General features: G+C 35.5%; 1 protein-coding gene across 1 annotated transcript in view; it reads right to left on the bottom strand.

Annotated features, from left to right (window-relative positions):
• Positions 1-21,034: 21,034 nt before the first annotated feature.
• Positions 21,035-26,965, bottom strand: part of LOC139694270 (ubiquitin-conjugating enzyme E2Q-like protein CG4502) — a 64,199-nt gene continuing 58,268 nt past the window's right edge. Inside the window, exons 4-5 of the mRNA XM_071592730.1 lie at positions 26,324-26,552; positions 21,035-23,379 (exon numbers count right to left, since the gene is read on the bottom strand). Coding sequence (XP_071448831.1) covers positions 23,251-23,379; positions 26,324-26,552 — 358 coding nt within the window. The 3' untranslated portion in view covers positions 21,035-23,250. The remainder of the gene's footprint in view (positions 23,380-26,323; positions 26,553-26,965) is intronic.

Here is a 26,965-nt window from a genome sequence, read left to right as displayed (position 1 = left end):
GGAATTCTGTTGGATAATTGACGGCTTCGTCAGCATCCACTACGGTATCAACCGATTTATATTCAATCACGTCTCCTGGCAGCATGGCTAGTATCTCCTTGTTAATTTCATTAACATCATCGTTCTTAGGAGCAAGAATGGCTCTTTCTCGCAACCATTCTAAATTTTTATAATTTTGATTAACATTAGGATAGACTGCTTGTATCATATCGCGGACAGTTTTCACCAATACACATAAATCTGATGACAATTTTATCATACCAGATGCTTCAATAACTAATCTATCTTCTCCAATCTCCAAAAGTTTATTTACAAAATTTTGAGCATTTCCATCTCTTAAGAGGATTCGCATGTTTTGTTTAAGGCTAATTTCTTGGACATGATTCCATAGAACAGAATGTTTTAAACAGGCATAAATTTCATCGGCTGGAGTCGATTTTGGAATGACAGGCGGAGTTTGACGGAAGTCTCCACACAGGAGTACCAGAGCTCCTCCCATTAAACTGCAGTTTCCTCTGAGATCTTGAAGTGTTACGTTGAGGGCCTCAAGAGATTTCTTATGAGCCATCGTACACTCATCCCATACTATCAATTTACATTCTATAAGAACTTGTGCCTGGCCGCTTGTTTTATTTATATGACACGTGGGATTTTCTTGTCGGGAAATATTAAGTGGAAACTTAAGGGCAGAGTGGGCTGTTCTTCCACCTTCCATTAATGTCGCTGCAATACCTGAAGATGCAACAGCTAGAGCAATTTCTCCATGAACCCTGATTTCAGCGAGAACTAAATTAATTAAAAATGTTTTTCCCGTGTCACCAGCAGCATCAAGAAAAATGATACCTCCTTCTTGTTTATCTACTTGATCCAATATTGTTTCGTACGCGAATTTCTGATCTTCATTAAGAAGTGGCTTTTTATCCGCGATGTATGCTTCTAAGTCTAAGACATTGTAGCTAGTTTCACGTATATAATCTGGATAAAATACACCCTGTTGATCTTGTACAGGTGCAAAAAGACCGAGTTCCACTAAAGTCTTGTTAACCATGGTGATACACTTTTCCTCCAAAATAATCAAAGTTTTATTAAAAATGTCGGAGTTAAACGTAATATCCAATGTAGGATTTTCACTTCGAACTTTAGCCAGCATATCCTCACTCATTGATTCTTTATATTTTTCCCATATTGTTTTTGGGTTAGATGGATTACAGGAGGTTATTATGATGGCAAACAAAATTCGGATTTGTCCTGGAAGAGAAATCAAACTGGCCTCTCGCAGTGAGTCATCCCAGTGTTGATCTCCTTCTAGCAACCCTAAATTCTGGCAAGCTTCTCTGAATGTCTCACATATTTCTCCGTTTACCGTTCTTAATTCTGCAAATGAGCGAGGTCCTCTAATGGTATGTCGAAGCATTCTTAAAAAATAACATTCGGCGTTGTTAGGATGGACTGTGTAGACTCGGCCCAATGCGTCACATGAATAAATATTATTCTCAGGATCAAAGTTGCCCATTTTTCTTCTACAAAAGACTTTCCTTGATGTATTCCACGTATAATATCTCGGCAATTCTGAATACAATAGTGTTCTTGCAAAAGTATCCTGCTGGCATAGTTGGGAAAATGCTGTTTCTATGACAGCAAAAAAGTAAACAAATTACATACATACAAACAAACACTCTCCTTTATATATATAGTTTATTCTTAGGATCGAAGTTGCCCATTTTTCTTCTACAAAAGACTTTCCTTGATGTATTCCACGTATAATATCTCGGCAATTCTGAATACAATAGTGTTCTTGCAAAAGTATCCTGCTGGCATAGTTGGGAAAATGCTGTTTCTATGACAGCAAAAAAGTAAACAAATTACATACATACAAACAAACACTCTCCTTTATATATATAGATATATATATATATTTTTTTAAGGTAATCTACCGGTTAAGGTAGGTTTTTGGATGGACACAACTACCAAACAAACATTTTATTACTCCTAACAAAACACAAAATCCATCATCCTACTCTATAGCAGGTCCCTCTTCATCTCTTGAGTACTTTCTTCCTCCCTTCATCCCGTCCAACATCCCTATCCTGTTCCTTCCCTTTCCTCTTTTGCCCAACATTCTCCCCTCTATCACAGTCTTCAACATCCCACTGCCGGTCAACACCCCCCTTCATCCACTTTTCCTGCCTCCATAGAATTGCTCCCAAAAAACACCTCTCTTCGCCCACCATACCAAGTACTTCCTCATTTGTTTTCTTCTCTGTCCATTTCACCTTCTCCATTCTTCTCCACACCCACATTCAAAAGCCTCCAATCTATGTCTATCCTCCTGCTTCAATGACCACGTTTCCGTGCGGTACATAGCTACGCTCCAAATTAAAGTTTTTACAAGTCTTTTCTTAACATCCTTACTCAACGTCCCCGTCATCAGCTCCCTCCTCCTTGTGAAAGCCTCTTTTCCTAGCGCAATTCTTCTCCTTACGTCCTTACTACTTTGACCGTGTTGGTCCAAAACACTACCGAGATACGTAAACTGTTCTACCTGCTCTAGTTTTTGCCCTCCTATTCTAATGTTAAGCTTGGCCTTTTTCTTTCTAGAAAATCGCATAACCTTTGTTTTATTAATATTGATTCTCATCACTGCTTCACATTCACATTCACTGCTGCCACTTTGAGCAAATCTGCCCAAAGTGCCCGCAATGTCGAATTGTGTGACTCCCCTGAACCTGAATCTGTTATGACTCTTAAACCTCATCATCCCCTTAATGCATCTGATGATGGATTCATCCCTGCGACCAATAAACGAAGATGCCGTACTCCTCTGGCGATAGGATCGTCGGAGAAGATGTGCTCCCTCGCAGGTATTCCACGACGATCGCATCTTCATGTATGGAATCTCAACTCCAGCACAACTGTGGAAGCTATTCAGGAATATGTTCGAGAGGAAATTCCTGATCTGGATACTTCATTGGTCATGGAAGTTGTCAAGCTCGAAGTGACCCGTGGCAACCATGCCTCCTTCCGCATTTCAGTGAATAGTGAGCTACGGGAAACCCTCATAAAGCCTTCATTTTGGCCCAAATATGTGCACGTCGGAAATTATTCTTTTTGGAAGACACGCCCGACAACATCGACAGGGTAGCGAAGTACCTCAAGGTCCTGCACATTAACATTCAATGTCTTAGTAACAAGTTGCTGGATCTTGAGGTCCTGATGAGTGAATATAAACCTCATGTCCTTTGTATTAATGAACACTGGTTGAAATTAAGTGATTTGAAATTTTTAAATCTACCTGGATATTCCATCGCCGATGTATTTTGCCGTTCAAAGCATAGAAATGGAGGTGTATTGGTTCTAGTTTCACAGTGTGTGCGCCTTTTCCCGACCTGTTTCTCACAGGATTTTCTCAATGAAGAGTTGTCCTTCGAGTCCTGTGTCGTGGGTCTCAGTGTAAATAATGTCGCATATCATTTATTATCTATCTATCGTTCTCCCTCGAGTGATTTTAGTGTTTTTCTTAACAAACTTGCTAAACTATTAGAGCTAATTCATGATGCTATACCAAAACCTAATTTAATTATAACTGGGGACTTTAATTGTGATTTCGCAAGTAATTCCAAAGCCAAACAGGAATTCTTAGATATCCTCATCTCTTTCAACATTTGTGTTACTAATACCGAACCCACTAGGTTAAACGGCCTTTCCTCTACTATTATAGATAATATCTTAACAAACATTGATTTGGGAAAAGTAAATACTGAAGTAATCAAATCCCACATATCAGATCACTATCCTCTTCTATGCAAGATTTTAATTTCTTCTCCTAGTCACTGTAAAAAAATTTATAAAAGGCAGTTTACAGAGCAAAACTTTATTATCTTCAATTATATGTTGAAGTCCCATGATTGGTCTGATTTATACCAACTCAGATCCTACAATGACTCATTTGAGTATTTTTATTCTTCATATCAATATTACTTTGACATTTGTTTTCCATTGGTCTCCCACAAAACTAGAAACTTGTCCTTAAATACTAGAAACCATTGGGTCACCGATGAAATACGATGCCTCTCGAAAAAAATGAAGGAGTTGGCTATCTCTTATAAAAATAAATGTAACTCGATAGACTGCTTGGAGTATAGAACACTGAAAAAAACGTACCGTCAAAAGTTACAACTGGCTAAAAAAACATTTAACAACTGTAGAATTCTCAATGCCGATAACAAATCTAAAGAAATTTGGAAGATTATAAAGGAAGCTAAGTGTTCTATCAATAATCATCATGATTTCAAATTACAGGACTCCACCGGTAATGTTATTTCTGATTACTCTCAAATGGCATCCAACTTAAATGAATTCTACTTGTCCCACCAGACTACTACAAATACTCCAATTCCTGTTAATTATCCTCTAATCCCAAGCCTGTCTAATTCATTGTACCTGCTTCCTTGTACTGAACTGGAACTGATGAACATCATTAAAAAATTCCCTAACAAAAGTAGTCCTGGTACAGATGGTATCCCAGGGATTGTGATAAAAAAATCAATTAATTCTATCAAGGAACAGATACTCTTCCTAATTAATAAATCCTTACAACTTGGTGTTTTTCCTGATGCCATTAAAATTGCCAAAGTTGTACCACTTTATAAAGGGAAAGGTAGTGAGCAGGATATGAATTCTTACCGTCCAATATCTTTATTAAACCAGATAGGGAAACTATTTGAAAAGGTCTTCCATAATCGACTTACATCATTTCTTGAATCTTTTAATCTCTTGTCTGGCTCACAGAATGGTTTTAGGAAATGCAGATCTACATCTACAGCCACCTATCACCTCGTAAACCTAATACTTTCAAATCTTGATAATAGAATTGAAACCTTGGGACTATTCTTCGATTTTTCCAAGGCTTTTGACCTAGTTAATCATCAGTTACTCTTGTCCAAATTAGGACACTATGGCATCAGAGGTATCCCTTATAACTGGATCAAATCTTACCTCAGCGCAAGGCACCAACAGGTTATTTTGTTAAAGAACGGTACTAATTTTACTTCTCCTAGTAAAGAAGTTACATTAGGTGTACCCCAAGGCTCAGTCTTGGGCCCTATCCTATTTTTACTTTACATTAATGACTTACCAAAAGTTCTGCAGTCAGTTCCAGGAGCCGAGCCAATTTTATATGCTGATGACACTAACGTAATTGTATCAGCACCATCGTTAAACAACTTGACCTTGACAGCAGCTAGAGTTTCCGAACTTCTTTGTGAATGGTGTTCACAAAATTCTCTGAAACTCAACCCTGACAAGTCTGGACTCATATACTTCTCTAATAAAAATAAAGCCCCTGCTTCATTGGCCATTGACCTAGGGGGAACGTGTGTACCCCAAATTTCTAGATCCAAGTTTTTGGGAGTTGTTATAAATAAAAATGTATCATGGGATGAACACATACTACCTTGATCAAAAGGTTCCCGGAATAACCACCGTGTGGCGCTCCCATTGTTCCGATTTGAGTTCTGTTTTTTTTGTTAAATTGGTACATCTGTTGTTGATATTCCCTTTAAATCTTAGTGTCATAACTTGACATTTGCAAAAGTTACGTAGCCAAGAGTACATCTATCTCTGTGTGTGTTGGCGATTTTTTACAATTTCAGAAATGGATTTAAATTTGCAACAACGAACTTGTATTAAATTTTGCGTAAAAAACGGATTTAGTGGCGCACGGACGTTGGAAATGTTGGAAAAGTGTTTCGGCAACGATTCTCTAAAAAAAATGGTCGTTTACCAGTGGCACGAGCGGTTCAGAAGTGGTCGTGAGTCAATCGAAGATGATGAACGCAGTGGCAGACCATCGACATCGAAAGTCGGTGAAAAAATTGATAAAGTAAAAGAAATGTTGGTCAATAACCGCAAATTAACCATCAGAGAAATAGCGGAGGACTTGAACATTGCCTATGGATCCGCCCAAGACATTGTGGTTAATGATTTGGGTTTCCGTCGTGTAGCAGCAAAGTTGGTGCCAAAAGACCTCAATTTCATGCAAAAAAGAGACAGTGTTGACGTCGCAAAAGACATGATTTGCGAGGCTGAATCCGATCCCACATTCATCAAAAGGATCATTACTGGAGACGAGACGTGGGTTTATGAGTACGACACGCAATCCAGACATCAGGCAAGTGAATGGCGTTCACCAAATGAGCCGAGACCAAAACAACCACGTCGTTTTCAGTCAAAAAAGAAGGCAATGCTGACGGTTTTCATGGATTACAACGGTGTAGTGCATCATGAATTTTTGCCAGAAGGCCAGACAGTAAACAAAGAGTATTATTTGGGCGTTATGAGACGTTTGCGTGAAGCAATTTGCCGAAAGAGACCAGAAATGTGGGCAGAAAACTCGTGGATTTTGCACCATGATAACGCACCGTCGCACAGTGCTATCATTATTCGTAATTTTTTGACGAAAAATGCAACAAATACCATCCAACAGCCACCGAATTCACCTGATTTGGCTCCCTGTGACTTCTTTCTGTTTAATCGAGTTAAAAAACCATTACGGGGAACGCGTTTTAGCAGCCGAGAGGAAGTAATGGAAAAATCGCAGGAAGCACTGATGGACATACCGAAAACCGAATATAAAAAATGTTTCGAGGATTGCATCAAGCGCTGGCATAAGTGTGTTGAATAAATTCCGGGAACTTTTTGATCAAGGTAGTATGCAATCTTCGTAGCAGGTTAAATTCCATTTGCTTTCTTATTAGAAGTATTAGGAAATCTGTAAGCCTTGATATCTTACTTTCAATTTATTACGGAGAATTTTATTCTTTAATTATCTATAGTATTCTGTTCTGGGGTTCTTCCCCTCATTCTGATTCAATTTTTAAAGCTCAAAAATGTTTAATACGATTAATATGCAATGCTCCCTACAATGCACTTTGTCTTTCCTTCTTCAAAAGGTTAAATATTCTGACTGTTCCATGTATTTACATTTATGTCGTATGCATTTTCGCTAAAAGTAATATATCCAATTATATGACAAATGACAACGTTCATTGCCACCAAACCAGAGCCTGCAGAGACCTGCATCAAACTTATTGCAGGACTTTAAATACATCCCTGGGGCCTAAATCAATGGGCCTCCTTGCACTGAACAGGCTCCCTTACGATTTTAAGTACGTAAAGGATCCAGTCCTGTTCAAAAAGAAATTAATATCATTTTTAAGGAAAGAACAGTTTTATTCTGTAATGGAATTCATGGAGAAAAAATAACCATACTGAATATGGAATATATTTTATGCAAAAAATTATTATTGTGTCATGCTTTTCTGAATTTCATCATTGTTTAACATCTATATGTACATATGACGTGTCCTATACACTTATCTGATGTATCTATTACACTGTGTCAGTGTCTTCTGGGCAAATAAAGATTATTATTATATTATTATTATTATTATCATCCCATACCAGTCACACTGAATTTCCAATTCACTAATCAATACTTGCAGCCCCTTGGCTGACTGACAAACTAAAGCTTGGTCATCAGCAAACCTAATTGATTTTACGAATTCCCCGCCCACTTTCATTCCTACCTCGAGTTCTTCCCATGCCTCTTTGATCATTTCCTCTGCATACAGGTTGAACAGCAACGGTGATAATGGGCAACCCTGCCTTACACCCCTTCCTAACACTGCCCATCCGGACCCCCCGTTTCCCACCAGCACCTGAGCAGTCTGAGACATGTACAGTTTGCAGATTAGCCTCCTTTCCCCCCAATCTATTCCTATTTTCTGCAATATACTCATTAGTTTTTCCCAATTCACTCTATCAAACGCTTTTTCGAAATCTACCAAACAGATCACTCAAATCCGAGAAATTCGTCAACTGAATCACATTTAAATGAATTGAGTGCATTTATTATCTCTTTAGGCACATCACTGAGTTCACTCTCCGAAGTTAAATCTTCCTCATCATCTAGCACTGGAGTTGAAATATTGCAGCAACTTTCCAGGATTCACTGGCTTATTTCTTCATGAGACACTCTTTTAGTCCGTCCCGATTCTGTTTATTCCTCCATACCAGGCATCATCCACTTTTCCCAACTAGAATGTAACTTTGATTTAAAAGATTTATAAATGGATCAATCCTGGCAGCCCCGTGATTTCCTTTTTCTTTCACGAAATTGGTGACTTCTATTTTAAACACCACTGTAAACGATTTTCTTGAGAAAATCCTAGATTACAGAACCGTAACTCAATTAAGGTTTTAAACATTCACCATGTAGGCGGCACTGTCATATAACTTGGAGGCTTAGCGCCAATACTAACGAAGCGAAGTAAAGCAAAAAAAAAAACAAAAAATTCAATATCATTCATTCTTTTATTTTTTTATATTTGATTTGCTGAAAGTTAATGTGTATAGCAGATAAACGGGCGCGCAAACCTAGGTGTCGTTTTGACTTACGAATCATAGCAAAAAAGCATTCTGTATACTTATGGTAGATATAGCCCCAGGCAATTATTATTCCATGTATTGGTTGGTTCTTACCATCTATTGCTTACTATATGGATAAAGATGTATTTTTACCCTATATATTAATAGATATAGATAATATGCATATGTGTATATATATATATATATATATATATATATACATATATATATACATATATATATATACATATATATACACATATATATATATATATACATATATATATATACATGTATATACATTTTGGTTGCCTCCCCTAAATACTACTACTGTAATATATATATATATATATACATGTATATACATGTATATATATATATATATATTACAGTAGTAGTATTTAGGGGAGGCAACCAACAGCTGAGGTCATTCCTGCCTGCTCTTTGCGAAAGGTGCCAAGGGGTCCACAGTTTAACGTCCCATCTGACGGACGCCATACTCACCAAAGTGCATTCCACAAAGCACCTCAAGTAGGGATCAAGAAACCTCTGAAAAACATCGCAGTATCTAAAGAAATTTATGATAACTGCGGAGTTCTGGGCGCTCGTTTTACATAAGGTTCATGTTATCAATGAGAAAATATGGTAATATAATAGTGATTTCTTCCATGTTGACCCATATGGCTCTTTCTCAAGCATACAAATGTCCAAAAATTCCACTCTAATCACCAGAAAGCAGAAATTCAGCATATCTTCCTATTCATATGAAAATTAATGTCAGAAGAGGCTTTTTAAAATTTGTTGTCTCAGGCGTAACTTTATGGAATTTGCATAACATATTGAAATGTAATGAAATAATTGACTTTGTAATGAAACCTGGTCGTGTTTTTAAATAAAGTGTGTGGAATTACAAAGTCAATTATTTCATTACATTTCAACACAGAAGAGGCTTGTTTGGGGCCCTATTCCAAAATGACATTTGTAATTTATTTATGAAAGAATGATAAGAAATGCAATTGGACCTAGCCAACTCTGGAGTTGTTTTTATTAAAGTGTGCATATTTACATGGATTATTTTCTCTGTCTACCTGAACACCCCAAATGTACTATTTTAATTGTACTTTCTTTTCTAGCAAAAAGCTATTACAGTGGAAATCACTGATGCTTTCCGAGAAACTGCAGAAACTGATCTGAATGATTTCGTGAAGGATGATAGGAAAGAACCATTAACATTCCCTCAAGGACTCACAGCTGCTGAAATTAATTTCATCCGTGAAACAGCTGAAAATCTAGGTCTTAGATTCAGCATCTCATCCACAGGAAAGCTTAGCATCTTCAAAGCTTAGCTTCTCTTATGTTGTTGTTGTATAATACAATGGCTAAATATTTAAATAATATTTTTGTAATTTTTTGACTGAAATGCCTCTCAGCAGTCATGAGAAAAATATTAATATAGGAATATATACCTTTTTAATGTTTACCAATTTTTCCAAGGAGCTTATTTTTTTATTTTCATGTTCTCTGATTTAGAGGACTCACTGTTCCTGCCTGGAAACTTAATGAAAACTGAATGATTTCTATTTCTTTCAAAATAATCTTTTATTTTGTCCATCGTCCAAAATATAAGTTCACGGAGACATTGTGATAGATGTCATATTCTTAGCTATTGCATTCAATAAGATCACTTGTTGAACTAGAAGGGATTTTTATTTGCGTACTATGTGCTAACTTCAAGAAAGCCTTTAGATGTGTAAAATGTTTGATATGTTTTGTTGCAAGTTTATAATGTATTTTTCTAAATAATTTCAAGGAATTGAATTTAAGGTAAGCTATTCCCAGGAACGTTTATTGTTTTTCGCCCAATAATTCCCCAAAAATTTGAACTATTAGAAAACAAATGCATTTCAGGAGAATGTTTGCCATTGTCTAGCATTAATAATTCTTCATTGGCTCCTGAATTTTACCATGTTCACCCTCATGATATTATTGATTGACACAAATTTGTGAATTCTATTGTTTTTGCAGTATACCTAAAGTGGAATGGATGAGTCTAGTGGTGTCAAATGACATAACCTCAAATTATATGAGATGTTTATGTGAATAATAATGGATTCTCGCTACAGTCAATTAATGTTCACCATTTGAGGAGTTTTTCAGTGATGAAACATGTTTCATCCAGACTAATGCATTAAAAACAATATGCTGCATCCATTATCCAAAATTTGCATAATAAGCAAGTTTTGATGATGCTCATAAATAATACTTAGTCATTCCTATTGACAATAATTTTATTTTCACTGTGTGCCTTTAAATATTTTTTTAGATACGTATATTTGAAAAATGTAAATGAGTGCCAATTGCTTGACCTGAGGTCAAGTATCATCAGAAATGTCATTTAGTCTAAATTATTGCAAATGATTGATTTTAATCTTTTGTTAAGTCTAAAAATGATTTAGTTTTGATTAATATTTAAAATTAGTGTAATTACTTGATTTTGGTTAGTAATGTGGTTTTTGTAACTGTGTTACATTCCATCCTGTGAAAATTTTAATGTGCAAAGAAGCTTACTGATGATATAGGAGGTATTGATTTTTTTATTAGTCTACTATTATGCTTTTGATTCTTCAATGAGATATTCGAGGCTTTAGCTGATATGCAAGCAATCCAGCTCAAACTAAAAGGGATTCATATGTAAAGTTGAGATTGAGAGAAAATCTTAATTTAAACATATGGGCTGTATTTTTTTACCATTACCATACTGTAATCCCTAGCTGTTATAGTGATGTACCCGCATTCTGTTATTGACGTATCATTTATTGTGGAAAAAATGTTTATTAAGATCTCATTATGTTAAGACAATGTTCAAGGCTAGTGTGTCATTTATATAGTTTTGGATGTAATTGTTTCAATTGACACAATTTTAATCAATATAGTGTAAATATTATTTTAATGATTATTGGCAAATGAAAAAACTATAATTATTAATAAATTTATTATTTGAAGTAAACACTTATCCTTAAAGTGCAATCAAATATAGCTGAGGTTCATAAACCATAAACCCTGTCATTAACCCGAAGGTCGGTTTGGTGGGTGACGGTAGAGTTCACCCAGTCCTAAGCTTGACAGAATGTGAAATTCACACATGAGGGGAGGGGAGCCAGTGCCTTTCCCTGCATCAGTTATGGTTTCCCAGGAAGATCAGGTACCTGAGAAATCTCATAGTTTGGGTTGAGCTGAGGATGCCCAGAAAGGTTTGCCCGGTAATCGAACCTGGGCCCTCTGCTCAGTAGTCCAATGCTCTACCCCTAGATTAGAGTTAGAATTTTCTCCAAGTTCCGTTGTTGATATTTAGTTCTGAGTTTAACAATATATAGGATTGAAGATTTGTGTTTTTTCATTAAACTTTGTGCATTTATATTTTTGCATTTTTGTGAGCAATATCAATCTTCATAATTATAAAAAGTTGTTCTAATAACAGCAGATTTAGACCAAGAAACTATAAAAAGTTGCTAGGGGAATTATGGCGATTATGCTTTTCCAATATCAACCGTAAATTTGTGATAATTATAAAATATGATTGAAATTATTTAAATGAAAGGCAAAATTAACATTTAACAATTTACTAATCTGAAAGGACTCATTTTCATAATGGAAGTAGTTAAGTTGAATGCACATCAAGGAAACCAAATCTAAAACAGTTTTGTTGAATAATATATCAATTTCAACCAAATTGAAATACATTTTAATGGGAAGGCCCAGAAGTACCCAGCCTGACGTAGAGATGGCGATAGTAGTTTGAAAAATATCTCTGTATTAGAAAGTACACAATCTATGAAGTGTATGTTTCAAGTTTGAAGTTATTTAGTATTTGTTTGACAGCCATCAATAGTGAACGTTTTCAGTGAATTTGTGAAAATGGAGAAAATTGGTCATCATTATGTGATTCAAAGCTTTTATTTGAAAGGCCTCAGCCAACCTAATATAAAAGCTGAACTGGATTCCACTCTGGGTGAGTCTGCTCCTTTGTTTACAACAGAAATATTGGGTAGCAGAGTTTAAATGAGACTGTACAAGCTGTCAAGACAAGCATCGCATTGGTCGACCAAATGAGGTGACGACTCTAGAAACGGTGAAGAAAATCCACAAAGTGATCCTGGATGATGATTGACTGAAAGTGCGCGAGCTAGCAGATATAGTAGTTATTTCAAAAAGTGTGGTACATTTCATATTAACTGAAAATTTGGGCATGAGAAAGCTGTTTGCAAGATGGGTACTCACACTGGAACAAAACCAGTGTCGTGAAGATGTTTCATTGAGCGTTGAGCGAAGTTTTACAGCAACAAAGCAGAATTTTTGTGCCGTTTCATAACAATGGGACAGTGAAACATGGGCCCATTACTTCACACCTGAGACAAAAGAACAATCAAAACAATGGGTTCAAAAGGGAGAAACGCCTCCAAAGAAGGCGAAGACTTTCATCTGCAGGCAAGGTCATGGCGTCGGTTTTTTGGGGTGTGCATGGGATGATTTTCATTGACTAACTTGAAAAAGTAAAAACTATCAACAGTGAGTATTATGTGAACTTATTGCAACGTTTGAGCAAAGAAATCGAGCCAGAGCAGCCGCATTTGGCTAAGAAGAAGAGTGTTGTTTCATCAAGACAATGTACCAGCTCACAAATCCGTTACTGCAATGGCCAAAATTCATGAATTATAATTTGAATTGCTACCTCATGCACCATATTCGGCAGATTTATCTGTTTGCAAACTTGAAAAAATGGCTCGGTGATCAAAGATTTTCCAACTGTAAAGAAGTGATGTTGGCAGTTAATGGCTAATTTTAGGAGCAAGACAGTTCTTTTCATAAAAAGTGTATCAAATTTATTGAACATTGCTGGGAAAAGTGTATAGAACTGAAAGGAGATTATGTTGTAAAGTAAATACATTTTTTTCCATAATGTTTATGTTTTCTATGCTGGGTCAGGTACTTCTGCGAGTACCCTCTTACAATAATTAGACCAAAGGCACGTAATTAGTCAGTATTTTCAACAAACAGCCCTTCTATCCAATGGGTAAATTGTACTTAAACCTTTTTTGGGCGTGTCAGTCTTCTGTTCTCTGATCCCTGAAGTGATACATGTTCGGAAGGCATTACTGGGTCAGTGCCAAGGTTCCTTACAGTCATTTAATGAAAAACACAATGTATATTTCCACTGTTCTTGTGTTCTATTATACTTGTGTTCTTCATTTAATGAACATGAATTTCCACAAAGTTGAGCCGGGAACAATTAAATACTTCCTTACAGTCGTTGCAGGGCCATTGCTCAAGTTCCTTACAGTCTTGCATTTAAAATTAATTTTTTGAAACATCATGTTCTCATCTTGGTATATATGAGATGATTTCATTTTCCTCTCTTCTAAAGATTGGTTCATTCAATCTCACCCCTAACTCATGAAGATGCTGTTTCAGCCATCCTAATTCCATTGCATTATTTGTCCTGGTAGCATAATGTGTCTCCATGAAAGCCATTACAATTTTCTTTTTGGTGGCCCATAAGACAAGTATCTTGATAAATCACTTGTTTATTGGCATTCTATACACAACATTAGCCCAGTCTGAATCTCCATACTCAATTGGTGTATTTGAATTTTCTTTGTAGAAATAGAATCTGAAATTTGTTGTGCCTCAAATATTCCTTATAATGTTGAAGATTGTACCACTTTTTGTCTGTTCCTTATTCTGAAATGACTAAAGAAGTTCACAGCTGTATTCACGTTTGGGTGTGTAGTAAACAATATTCATAAGAAGCCCCATTATTTTTATGTACAGTAAAACCTTGTTATAGTAATGTACCAAAAATCTGGAGTTCAAATTTTCCAGGTTTGAAATAATAAGAGCCCAAAAATATGGTAGGTAATATGATTGTATTCATAGTGGTTACAATTCTGGTAAAATCACAAGAGACAAAACAATGAAAACTTCTCTCACCTTTGAGGTGTTCTCAGCGGATCTATGTGGTTCTTGAGCTATGTATAAATCTCATTCATTATGTCATCAAATGAGCTCCTACAGTATTACATTTGTTGTATTATTTTTCAAGATCTGAATCAGTATCTTCATCTTATTTAAACTGTTATTGTTCTGTTATTACATTCTTTAACTCCATTTTGTTCTGAATTATAGTGTATTTTTTATTCAAATTGGATATCCATTTCCTCAAAGCATTCCTCCTACTTCTAACACATGTACTCCTTTCATTGTATTACCAGAAGCAGTAATTTTTCAAAGTGAATTTGCCATAGCCGTTGTTTCATACATTTAAAGCAATTTCTGATTCTCCCTTAGTCTGAGCACATGTACAACTTTGAAGTAGGTACATCATAATTTTCCAATTAAAAGATATATGTGTGTTTACATGATTAAATGTGAAAATATTCTTATCCCTTTGCATAATACACACCTTGTCTTCAATAATCCTGCTTTCACAACCACACCCCACTTACATTCTTGATTTAGCAATTCTAGTGGAGAGAACCCTGCCCCCTTTTCCCTTACCATTTGTGTTTTTGCACAAAGTTTATCTGTAGAAGATGGAATCTTTGCTTTGCAAATGCAATGACATTTTGTCTTTCAATTTAATTAAGTAATCCGGCCTAATTTCGCCCTAAAAATATTTAAAGTGAGACAGTAAAAACTCATCCTTCCTAATTTCCAAGAAATTCTTGGGTAATTTTGCAACAATGTTATCTAATCTCACAAATATCTTTGATTTCATTTCTTAAATGCCTTTTCTATTTTGCTTTTAAGTATTCCTGGACCTAAACTATCCTGCTGGATGGCATATTGGCTTTCTCTGTACAAATTCACTTGCTTAGATGTATCTTTATTGCATATATCCTATATTCTTTCCAGGACCTCAATTGTTTCAATTAATATTATACCCATTGCATTTCTAATAGCATAAATACATTAACCTTTCTTAACATCTTACAGTTCTTTAACCTTTCTGTACATATGCCCCTTTTGTCTCAGTTTATTGTATAGCTCTTTGTACTTCATTCTCCCTAATTTTGTATTAATATTCTCCCATTTTCTTCTTTCATGAATCTTCCTAACCATATTTTCTGTAATGCATAGCTTTTTACCCTTTTTATTAATACTTTTCTCATTGTTTAAATTGCAGCTTTCTTCATCCCTTGCTAAAGATATTCTCTTCTTTATTCTACTGTACCCATCCATTTATGCTCTCAGTATTGTCATTAATTGTAGCATTGTCATTCACCTGTTTCATGTTCATTATGATTAACTTTACCTCACCTTGGCTCTCCACCCATCTGCTATAAAATCCTCTGTAACTCTCCCTCCAGTAATCCGTGGTATCTTCCATTTTACCTGACACAAGCCTGTTAAGTCTAAATTTCCTCACTATTTCTTGCTTGGTATTTTCAACTTTCCTGACCTCACCATTACCCTAACATTCCAAATTCATTTTGTGGCTGGATTCCTTTTCTGTCCTTTTTTCTGGTGCCATCTACTCTACTGGGCAGAGCACTCAGCCTGGTTGGCTAAGCTTCTTTGGTGTTAGGACTGTTTCATCTAATTTTCTTAGGATAAATAATTGGGGTGGTTTCTCTTTACTTTCCTCAATAGTATTTAATATGACATCACTAAAATACAACCCAATGTAGTTAGACTCCTTTGCAGCTGCCTTCCATGAGGAACAGATGATGAGAGAACAATGTTTTGCCTGGCTTCTGCCCTTTGATATATCTAAAGAAGGCCATTATCATTACTCCTGCTAGTGCAGCTGTCAGTCATTGGAACACTCAAGCCCTTCCACCATGTCAAGCGTGTACTCCATGTGGAGGGCAATGGCATAATTGTTGATTAGTTGCTTATTTGCATTTTATCCCTCATTTCTTGGCATCAGCTATAAAGTTATCGTCAAGCCTCAGCAAACAAATTGGAGAAAATTTCATGTTGACATTAATGTTAACATGGTAAGGTTTGTCCCAAAGGTAGTAATTTCAGACGAAATTAGACAACTCTGAAAATATTACCAGCACTTTGAAAGAATTTAACGTGCAAACTCAATAAACAGTATGTTGTGGTCTTTGGTTGGTCAGTATATTGCCACTGCTAAGTATGGCCTGTTAGCTCCTTTTAATAGCCATGGATATTGTTAGTATTCGGAGTGATGTTCCTGAAGAGTGATTATCTTAGATAATGGGACTGACTCAATAATGCTTTGAATTTGTGCTATAAGCAGTCATGAAGGATCAGATGCAGCAGTCCTGCCAATTTTGGCAGTTGGGATTTTATCCTTCAAGATCATGGGGAGATTGAGGAAGGCAGCTATGAGCCCATTCCAATGTGGCATTTAAGTAAATGCTTCAAAGCTCTTCAACAATTTTTATGGATGAATATTTATGCGTTAAGATTGTTATAAGTTTTTTATACTCTGATGTTACAGCCAAACTTACTTATAATGTAAGCCAAGGAACCAAAGATTTTTGCTCTTAATAGCCGTTTATTATGATGGTATCCAATGTAAGCTTTTTCTATTGTGTTAATGATAAAGCTTCCAAGAAGTACATTTCTATACTATATTTTATCATAGTATATTCTATAATTTATAATATTATTTAATATGGAGTGCAATATTGAACTTAAAATATTCACGAGGCATATCTGTGCTTCCTTCCCATAGAATACAACCACAACGTGGTGGAATGGCTTGTGCATTCCGATGACCCCTAGAGCTGTGCTGGCAGTAGCAATGATAATTGCTCCTGTTAGGGTCATCCATGCTAGATAGGTCAAAGGTTAGGTGCCAGATGAAAGGTAATCTGTGCAGCGTCTGTTCCTAAGTGAGGCGGCTGCAAAGGTGTCTAACCCCAGTGGAATGGCCATTGAGTGATGGTGTCTCATCTAAAACACTATTAAGGAAGGCAATGGGTAATCACCTCAATTATTATTCCCAAGACTTTTATGATGGACAGTAAAGAGAATATTGGATCCTGGCAACTTCAAGACTTGGCCTAATCGGCCGTGCATTGTGCCCAGCAGCTGGATAGGTACGGCTTCCGTGGTTGTCTTCTCACGAAACCCTTGCAAAGCAACACTGACAGTAGCAGCACAGAAGAAGACTGAATTAGTTAGTATAGGAACTTGGAATGTTAGGACATTGTTGAGGACAGGAAAATTAGAGAATATTAAGCGAGAAATGGAAAGAGGAAATATTGATATTTTAGGTCTATGCGAGATGAGATAAAAGGATAGCGGATATTACTAGAGTGAAATTTGTAGAGTAATAAACAGCAGAGTGGCTTTAGCTGATGAGAGGTTGCTATAATATTGAATAAAAAGGTAAGAAGAAGTGTAATCAACATAGAGCAAGCAACGGTTGGAATATTACTGCTATAGATAGAAGCAGAACCAACGATTTCAGTCGGGGTGCGGTGGCTATTGTACTGGCTCCCCACCTAGAGGGCCCGGGTTCAAATCCTGGCGGTGTTGAATATTTTTCAGAGGTATCTTGATCCCTGCTTGAGGTGCTTTGTGGAGGGCACTTTGAGTGAGTACGCCATCCGTCAGATGGGATGTTAAGCTGCGGACCCCTTGGTGCCTTGTATAAAGAGTAGCCAGGTTTCTCTCCACCCTTCATCCTCTCCTGTCCATCCCTAATGGTGCAAATGGCCTCCCCTAAATACTACTCCTACGATTTCAGTCATTGTTCAGGTATACATGCCACCAAACAATCATAAGGAGGAAGAAGTCAATAGATAATACAATCAGTAAGAGAACGTAATCGTGTGTATTCCCGCCGGAAAATATTTGATTGTGACTATAGCTGAAGGAAGTAGATGGTGATGAGGTGAGGGATTACAGAATAGGTATGAGGAATGACCGCATGGAGGAAGCAATTGAGTTCTACTGGAGACGGGGGTTAATCATTACTAACATTTGGTTTAGACTCCACAAAAGGCATAGGTATACATGGAAAATGCTAGGTGACTCAGAAAGGTATCCATTAGATTATATTAAGGTTGGGCACAGATTTTGGAGCAGCATGATCATTTTGTAGTTTCCCTGGAGCAGATGCGAACTCTATACACAATGTAGTACTCAGTAGATGTATAGGGTTTGATTCAAAAAGACAAGGCAGGGGTGATGGGTTAGGAAATGAAATTTAGCAGCATTAACTGGAATGACAAGGAAGGAGTATCTGCAGGCTGTCAAGAAAACCATGAGTGAGGGAAGGAGCTTTGTACTATTGAGGAAAAATGGAAATATATGAAAAAAGGGATATCCAAAGCCACAAAAGAAACTCAAGGAACTGTTTTAAGGAAAAAGCCAAGGAAACCATGGATGAGATAATAGGAAAGACAGATGAACGAAGGAAACGGAAGAATGTAAATACAGAGTTCGGTAGAAGGAACAACAAAGAGTTAAATGATAAATTGCGAGGGGCAACAAATATAGTAAAAGAAGTGTGGTAGAAGACTCAGTGGGAAGATATAGAAAGTTTGCAGAGGAAGTGTGAAATTGTTGCACTATACAAGAAGGTTGAAACACTATCAGGAAGGAAGAAGTGAAAATCTGTGTTAACAGTTGGAGATAAGTCGGGTAAAACAATAGTTAAAACAGAAAGATCCAAGAGAGATGGAAAGAATGTATAGAAGAACTGTACTTTAAAGACATTAATCCAGCATGCGTAAGGCATAAACAGAGAATATGACGTAGATGAAGATAGCTTATATCAAGGCTTAATTGATGCTGAGAGAGGAGGGCATGATGAAGATTGAAATGGAATAAGGTCGGTCATGGTGGTAGACAATATTCCTACAGAACCCCTTAAAGGTTTAAGAAAGTATGGGAGGGAGAGTCTTTATGGACTAATTCATAGCATCTATGAGGAAGGAATCTGGCTGAAAGACTGTGAGATCAATGTTAGTTCCTATTCTGAGAAAGATAAAGGCTACATCATCTGAGTACTATAGGACAATAAGTTTGATATCACACGCATCTAAGGCTGTTCTTAGGATCATAAACAAAAGAATTGAGAGTAGGGCACATTTTTACTTAAAGGATGACCAGTTTAGGTTTGGGAAGGTGAGAGGTACGCGTGAAGCCATTGCAGTAATGAGATTATTAATCGAGAGGAATATAGAACACAACCAGGAGGTAATTGCCTGTTTCGTAGATTTAGAAAAAGCGTTTGATAGAGTGAATTCGAAAAAACTAATGAGTATATCGCAGAAAATAGGAATAGATTTGAAGGACAGGAGGCTAATCCACAATCTGTACATGTCACAGACTGCTCAGGTGCGAGTGGGGAACAGAGAGTTTGGATGGGCAGTGTTAGGAAGAGGTGAAAGGCAGGGTTGTCCATTATCACCGGTGCTGTTCAACGTATATGTGGAGGAAATGATTAAAGAGGCACTGGAAGAACTGAAGTTAGGAATAAAAGTCGGAGGGTCATTTATAAAATCTGTTAGGTTGGCCGCTGACCCACCTTTAGATTGTCAGTCAGCCAAGGGGTGTATTGCTTAGTGCATTGGAAAATCAGTGCAAAAAATATGGGATGAGAAGCAATATAAATAAAGAAAAGGTTATGTGGTTTTCTAGAAAGAGATTGTATAAGTTAAACATGAAAATAGGAAGGCAAAAACTAGGGCGGGTGAAAAAGTTTATGTATCTCGGAAGTGTTTTGAATGAACACGGTCAAAGTAGCAAGAACAGAAGGAGAATTGCTCTTGGGAAAGAGTCTTTCACCAGGAGGAGGGAGCTGATGACAGGGACGTTGGGATTGGATTGAGATTGAGTTAAGGATGTTAAGAAAAGGAATGTCAAAACTTTGATAAAGGGTGTAGTTATGTATGGTATGGAAACATGGTCATTGAAGCAAAGTGATGGGCATAGATTGGATCATCAACTCCCTCCTTTTTGTTGAGGCTCTATTATAATGAATATGAAATAAATGCATTGTTTAATGGTTTCATTCAAATATGTGCCCTTAATCATATGAGTTTCAGTGTATTACTTTTGTTGCAACTATACTGATAAAATTTATTGATCAGGTATTTTTACAAGAAGTCTGCTTCATTTTTTGTCAATTCTGCCAGATTAGACTCCATTCATTGTGTATGGTGTAAATTTGGGTTACTTACCAGAAGTAATTTTGCATTTATCAATTTAAGAATAGCTTAATTTTTGCTTTGAATTTTTTTAATTATGAGTAAGTGGAGAAAAAGGTATAGAAATATGGAAGATGTTAAGGATCAGACTGTGGCTGTGTAATCTGGAATTATAACAATCTTGTTTCTATTTTGACATTAATCTATGGCAAAATAGGTACAAGGGTTATTATGATTGCAGATTTCATGGCTGCATCTTATTTAGAATAGTAGCCTGATATCTGTAGAAACATTTATTTCAAATTAATCACACGATTCAATATGCTAATGGTAAATATTTAATAATTTTTGTATCCACTGTCATCATCTCAACTGAGTAAAAATTATTTAATACCTTTCATAACTTTTCAGGAAATGATTTTGAAAGCCATAAGATTGACAGAAATGTTTATTTTTGTTGCCCAAGTTTAACAAAGACAACTTATCACATTTGATCCAAATGGAATACTCATTATCAGTACTAATTGGCACATTCCATATAGATAGAAAGAAAACATTTTGAGTCACATCTAGACAAATTCAGTATATTTTTATAGAAAACATTTTTTTTTGTAGTCAAGCCCATATAAATGCACAAGCACATGAATTATGTCAATGTGATTGAAATTTCAATGTAAACAAAGTACCATTGAAAGGTAAGGCTTCATCATTCTTACTCATTTTATGAAATTATTCATTTCATAATTCAGGAAATAAATGAATCACAACCTTGGCAGCTTATTGGGTAGTGTTTTTGGATTAAATAATTTACCAGGAAAACATGCATAACACAATACATTTTAATTGCCAATTAATGTGGGCTTGTAATCTCTTCAATACCAACTCCAGCTTTAAATTCATGTTAGGGTAAATTCAATAGTGGCGACCATTTTTGCCATTGATTTGCTTGCTTACAACTTTAGTGCTTCTTACAAAAATATCTCTCTTTTGATGAGGAAGGTACATTTAAAACCAAGTGAAATTAAATTTTTCAACCTTTAAGTATTTATTCTGTTGAATGATTTTACCATGAGTGAAGAGCAAGCTAATATTTATACAATTTCAGCTAAATGCAACCTACCATAATAATGATTTCAGTTTTTATAAATTTTGAGCACTGACTCGCATTTGTAATTCATATCAAATAAATGTTTAGGCATATCAAAATTAAATAAAAGTTGTAAACTCATACAAAAAAATTTTATTTGGGACGGATCTGTGTTTTCCTTATAGTTCAGGTGTTATGTATGAAGCCACATTTAAATGTTTTTCGGTTGTCAGACCTACAAAGAGTTAAATTTAAAGCCTGTCTTGGTTTGCACATGGAGGTTTTCATGCAAAACATTCATTGTAAATACTCAGAAATATTTTGTGCAACTCTTTTTGTTTTCTCTAGGATTTTTATCTCTTTTTACCAATTTCATCAAGCTTCCTTACAATATTCTTATATATCAACACAATTTTAACAATGATTGTATAACAATACTCTTAAACTAAGAGTGCTAAACTCTTTTGAGTTTTTCAATGACATTCCTCAAAATATGAGAGCATAGACATATTTAACGAGGGCATAATTAATGTACATAGTTAAAGTCTAATGAAATGGTTGCCGAAGAGCACTTGGTATTCAGGACTGTCATTTACATTACAAATAATAAGAAAAACGTGTACAATTCTTTGGCAAATCTAGCTAATGTATTTGGCAGGAATGTGGCACTGGACTGACATCTGCACATTATCTTGAAAGATGTTGTAATAGATTTTATATTATGAGTGTAGCACGCATAACATGATTGTGATAATCATCTCACACAAAAGATTTACAAATTGTTAAGTGAATAGTATACCAGATAATAAGCTGTAAGTACATTACATGACAAATAGGTATGTGGGCACTTTAATAATCCTTTTTTTTTTCAATATCTAAGATCTACCATAAGAGGTAAAAATCTCACAACGGGGCCACCTTGAACATCATTTTACATTAATACTACTAATGGAGTATGAGAATAAGACGGGTAAGATTGGGAAATATGAAAGACTTACTTTACAATGCCAGCTTTGTTACAATTCATACCTTGACATTCAAACCTTGGTATCCACTTTTAATAATTTGCTTACTATTCCATCTATAAACAATCCCCACTACCTTAATCTCCACTGTCACAACAACTCATCTTAGCATTTAAAATATTTCATTTACACTTCAACAAGGTTTCATGGAAATTTTTGTGCTAAGCGTGTCTATGTAAATGACCACATTCCAACCAATAATAGCCATTATTATCTAATTACATATTTTCAACATCAACTGAACAACCAGCGGGTGAAATGATGAGATGAGGTCATTTTTTTAAAACTTGAATGGAATTTTTTCCTTAAAAAAGACAATATTAAAAAAAATATGTGGGCTCACAAATGATTAACATCAGTTGTCATCTGATAGTGGATTTGTCCTTTTTCCTTAAATAGCCCTCCATGGGTGGTTGTATGATCTATAAGACCAGAGTTTAGCCCAAGGAATGAATGCTTGAAATACCTGATTTTATCACCTAACAACATTAAAAAACTAATGAAACATTAAGGAGAAATGAGCAAACGTCTTTTTTTACTGGCGAATGTAATTTCATGATGAAAGATGTGCTTAACCATCGGCCAGTGGAGGTGTGACCCAGCCATATTTTTCATGTGTTTTCACAAGGCTCCGGAAGGAATCCTCTGCAGAACGTCGATTAAATTCTTTTGTTCCTTTTGCCTTTCTGGCAATTCGGCCCTGAAAAAGAATGCATATGTGAATGCTAACTTTTGTTTATTGATGTTAATAACCTTAATTTAAATAAAAGTGAAATACTTCATTCTTTCTCTAAGATTTATAAGTATATGGTGCAGTTAGTTTCAACTTATGCTTGCAACGTGGCAAAAAAAATTTTTGATTGCACTATTTGTAAAATTTTGAGCCAGATTATATATGCAATGATAAACTAGAAGTTTTGCAAACTTTCAGTTTTATTTTGGTCGGTCACACTCTTGTAACTTAGTCTTTCATGATTTTGAATGATGGTTGAGATTTTAATCTATTCCCATGCTTTCTTAATAATCATGAAAATTGCCTCAAAAGTCAGAATTCCTCCACTTAAGTTGAATTGCCAAATTTTTTTATCACTTTCATCATGGCCTGACTTGACAAAAATTTACAGCCAAACATCATTTCTTGAAGTGGTCTAAAATTTCTTTGTAAGACTTATGTCGGGAGGATCATATTGAGATGACTATGGTTTTCTGAATGGCAGAGGTGGAGGTATTTTGGGGAGGGTGTAGAAGAAAAAGAAATGTGAGCACGAAAAATAAGTGCGCATAGATAGGAAATGGTGGAAGCCTTATGTGGACAAAGCAAGTGCAACAGGAATGGGAAGTGAAACCTTAGCATTGGTGAGAGAATATCTATGGATCACAATAGTTTTATCTGAATTTGAGGGATGCATGAGAAAGATCAACTGAACAGTCCATTAAATTATGAGTTTTTGAGCATTGATGGTTTTTTGAGAAATAGTCATTACTTTTCTCCCATCTTTATCTGACAATATGTGTGAGGATATGGAAAGTTAAAGGTGAAAGGGGTACACTGTACAGGGAGGTGAAAACACTCTCATGAAGTGGAAAGGGAAAATCGTTGCAAACAATCAAAGATAAGAAAGGAAATGTATTATTTGAACCAGCTAAGATTCAATAGATAGGGTAGGAATTTATAGATGAATTTTATGGTTAAGACATAAGCCAGAGTGATTAGACAAAAGAGAATATGACATGCATGAGGACAGCTTACGTTCATGCTTACATCAATATGTTAGGACTTCAGAACAGCAAGTTTAATTTTGCATGTAACTAAAGTGGTTCTCAGGAAAATCAATAGGATGGAGAACAGGGCAAATGAATACATAGGGGATGATCAATTTGGGTTCAGAAAGGGGAGAGTGAGAGGGCATGATGCCATTGCAGTAATGAGATCACTAATAAAGAGGAATATAGCATACAACAGGATGTATTTGTCTACTTTGTAGATTTCAAGGAAACATTTGCTAGAATGAATTGGAAGGAATTAATGAATGTATTTCAGGAGACAAGTAGATTGAAAGGACAGGAGAGTTAAGCACAACCTGTAAATGTAACAGACTGCTCATGTGCAAGTGGTGGGTAGGGAGCCAGGATGTGCAATGCTAGGAAGAGGGCTAAGACGGGTGTTGATTATCACCTATGATTTCCAAAGTATAATTGGAGGAAATTGTAAAAGAGGTATGGGAAGGACTGGAGATAGGAATAAAAATCAGTGGGGAATTCATTAAATCAATTCTTATTGTGGGGCCAGAGAGATTACTGTTGGGAGATATCTAAAAGAGGCAGGAAAGATGGATTTAGAGTATTTTAATTGAGAATGGATGTTGAAGACTGTGATAGAGGATGGAATATTAGACAAGTGGAGGAGGAATGGGCATGTTGGATGGGATGAAGGGTGGAAAGAAGTATGCAGAATGGATGAGAGGTTAATTATAGTGTTAAATGTCAGTTTGAGTTTTTGTTCGGAGAGGCTAGTAAATACAATTTTGCCCAATTGTATAGGCTGTGTCCATCCTAAACCTACCTTAGCCTGTAGAATGCCTATAATACTGTATAACCCCTAACTCCTATACCCAAATGTCTGTGCCACTCCTCCAGCACATAGCTCCTTTCTTTCTGTATACCCTTGAAAAACAAACCCTTTCCATACCAATCCTCACCTCAAATGTTTAATATAAAATATAAATTTACCAGATGATTCCTTATTTAGGTGAAACTGGTTATGGTGTACAGTAGATAAAACTATGGCAAAGCATGCTTTTTCTTTCCATAGATAACCACAATTTTTATGAAGGAATGCCATTATGATAAATAAATTCTGAAGTTTCACCTTAAGTACACAAAGCTCTAACTCTCCTTATTGCTTGAAAATTCACTAATACTTGTTATAGAATAAATATATTTTTTGTTAAAGAGTAACATCATATGACTTTCTAGGAATGGATTTTAATTGATTTGTCCAGTATTAATAAAGAGATGCAACCAGTACAATGAGTACCATTGACATCAAGGGTAGGATACTAATGAAAATTTTTCATGTTCATTGAAGTTTACAAAACTCATGCTCCTTATTAATAACAAGGCATTAGCAATGAGATATGCAGGGTAGTTAGTGAAAATACTTGGGTATTAATAACCCCATTATTTTGCAAAGTAGAAGAGAAAGTATTAGAAAAAATGCCCTTTGTTTTTCCATTCCAAGGTTTTTTATGCAAGTATCATCTTAAGTTCCAAAAATATTGTGTAAATGAACCAAATCCCATTTTATGCACTGTAATAGAACTACAAGTGTGGAGCAAAGATTTTTGTCAACCAATGTTGAGTTTGAAACCTCTCATTTTTCCTATAGTTAAAATGTATATAAATGAAAGACTAATTACTTCAAGGACTACTTTTAATAATTATTATGTACTTGCAGTATTTTTCTTTAAAAAGCAAAATTTCACACAACGTTTTTATTCTGAGGGAATTGAATGAAAATTATCCATTGACAACTGTTTTATAATTCAAATTGAATGCAAAAATAAATATTAGTGGAATTAATGTTATGTGAATGCAAAATTACTGCAAATATGTATTCAATGTCACCCCAAAAATTTACATACCTGCCCCTTGACAATTGAAGCTGCAAACTGCATTATAATGGCTTCTACTGTATAAGCACTTGCCCAACCTCTAGGGGTGAGTAGCTCCATGCAAATCGCTCCTCCATCCATTACATATCCGCGTTCTATTCTAGGTGAGACCACTCTCATGAAAGGTGGAGTGAAAGGGAATGATTCAGGGAATATCAAATGCAGGAGGATGTATGGGACACCTAGTTCACGCATGTCCCTGCAAAAAGAAGAACATTTCAAGTTAAAATCCACAACTACCTATGTTTGTTCATGAAAAGAGAAATTGTGGGCTTCAAACTTAAATTTTCCAACTCATGGTAAGATTGTTAAACCTTCTTCAAATAAATACCAGGGGACATTCAGTTTTTATCAACTATCATACACACAGCATATGGGCATTGTATGAAAAAGAATATGCGCACATATGTGTGTGAGTGTATATATATATAATTTATATATGTATATTATTTATTTATATATATGTAATATATATATATATATTACATATATATAAATAAATAATATATATATAAATTATATATAATATATATATATATATATATATATATATATATATATATATATATATATATATATATATATATATATATATATATATATATATATATA

Source organism: Hetaerina americana, unplaced genomic scaffold (assembly GCF_022747635.1).
Source record: "Hetaerina americana unplaced genomic scaffold, ioHetAmer1.1.p SCAF_5, whole genome shotgun sequence".
Lineage (NCBI taxonomy): Eukaryota > Metazoa > Arthropoda > Insecta > Odonata > Calopterygidae > Hetaerina > Hetaerina americana.
This window is presented reverse-complemented; position numbering and strand designations above follow the sequence as displayed.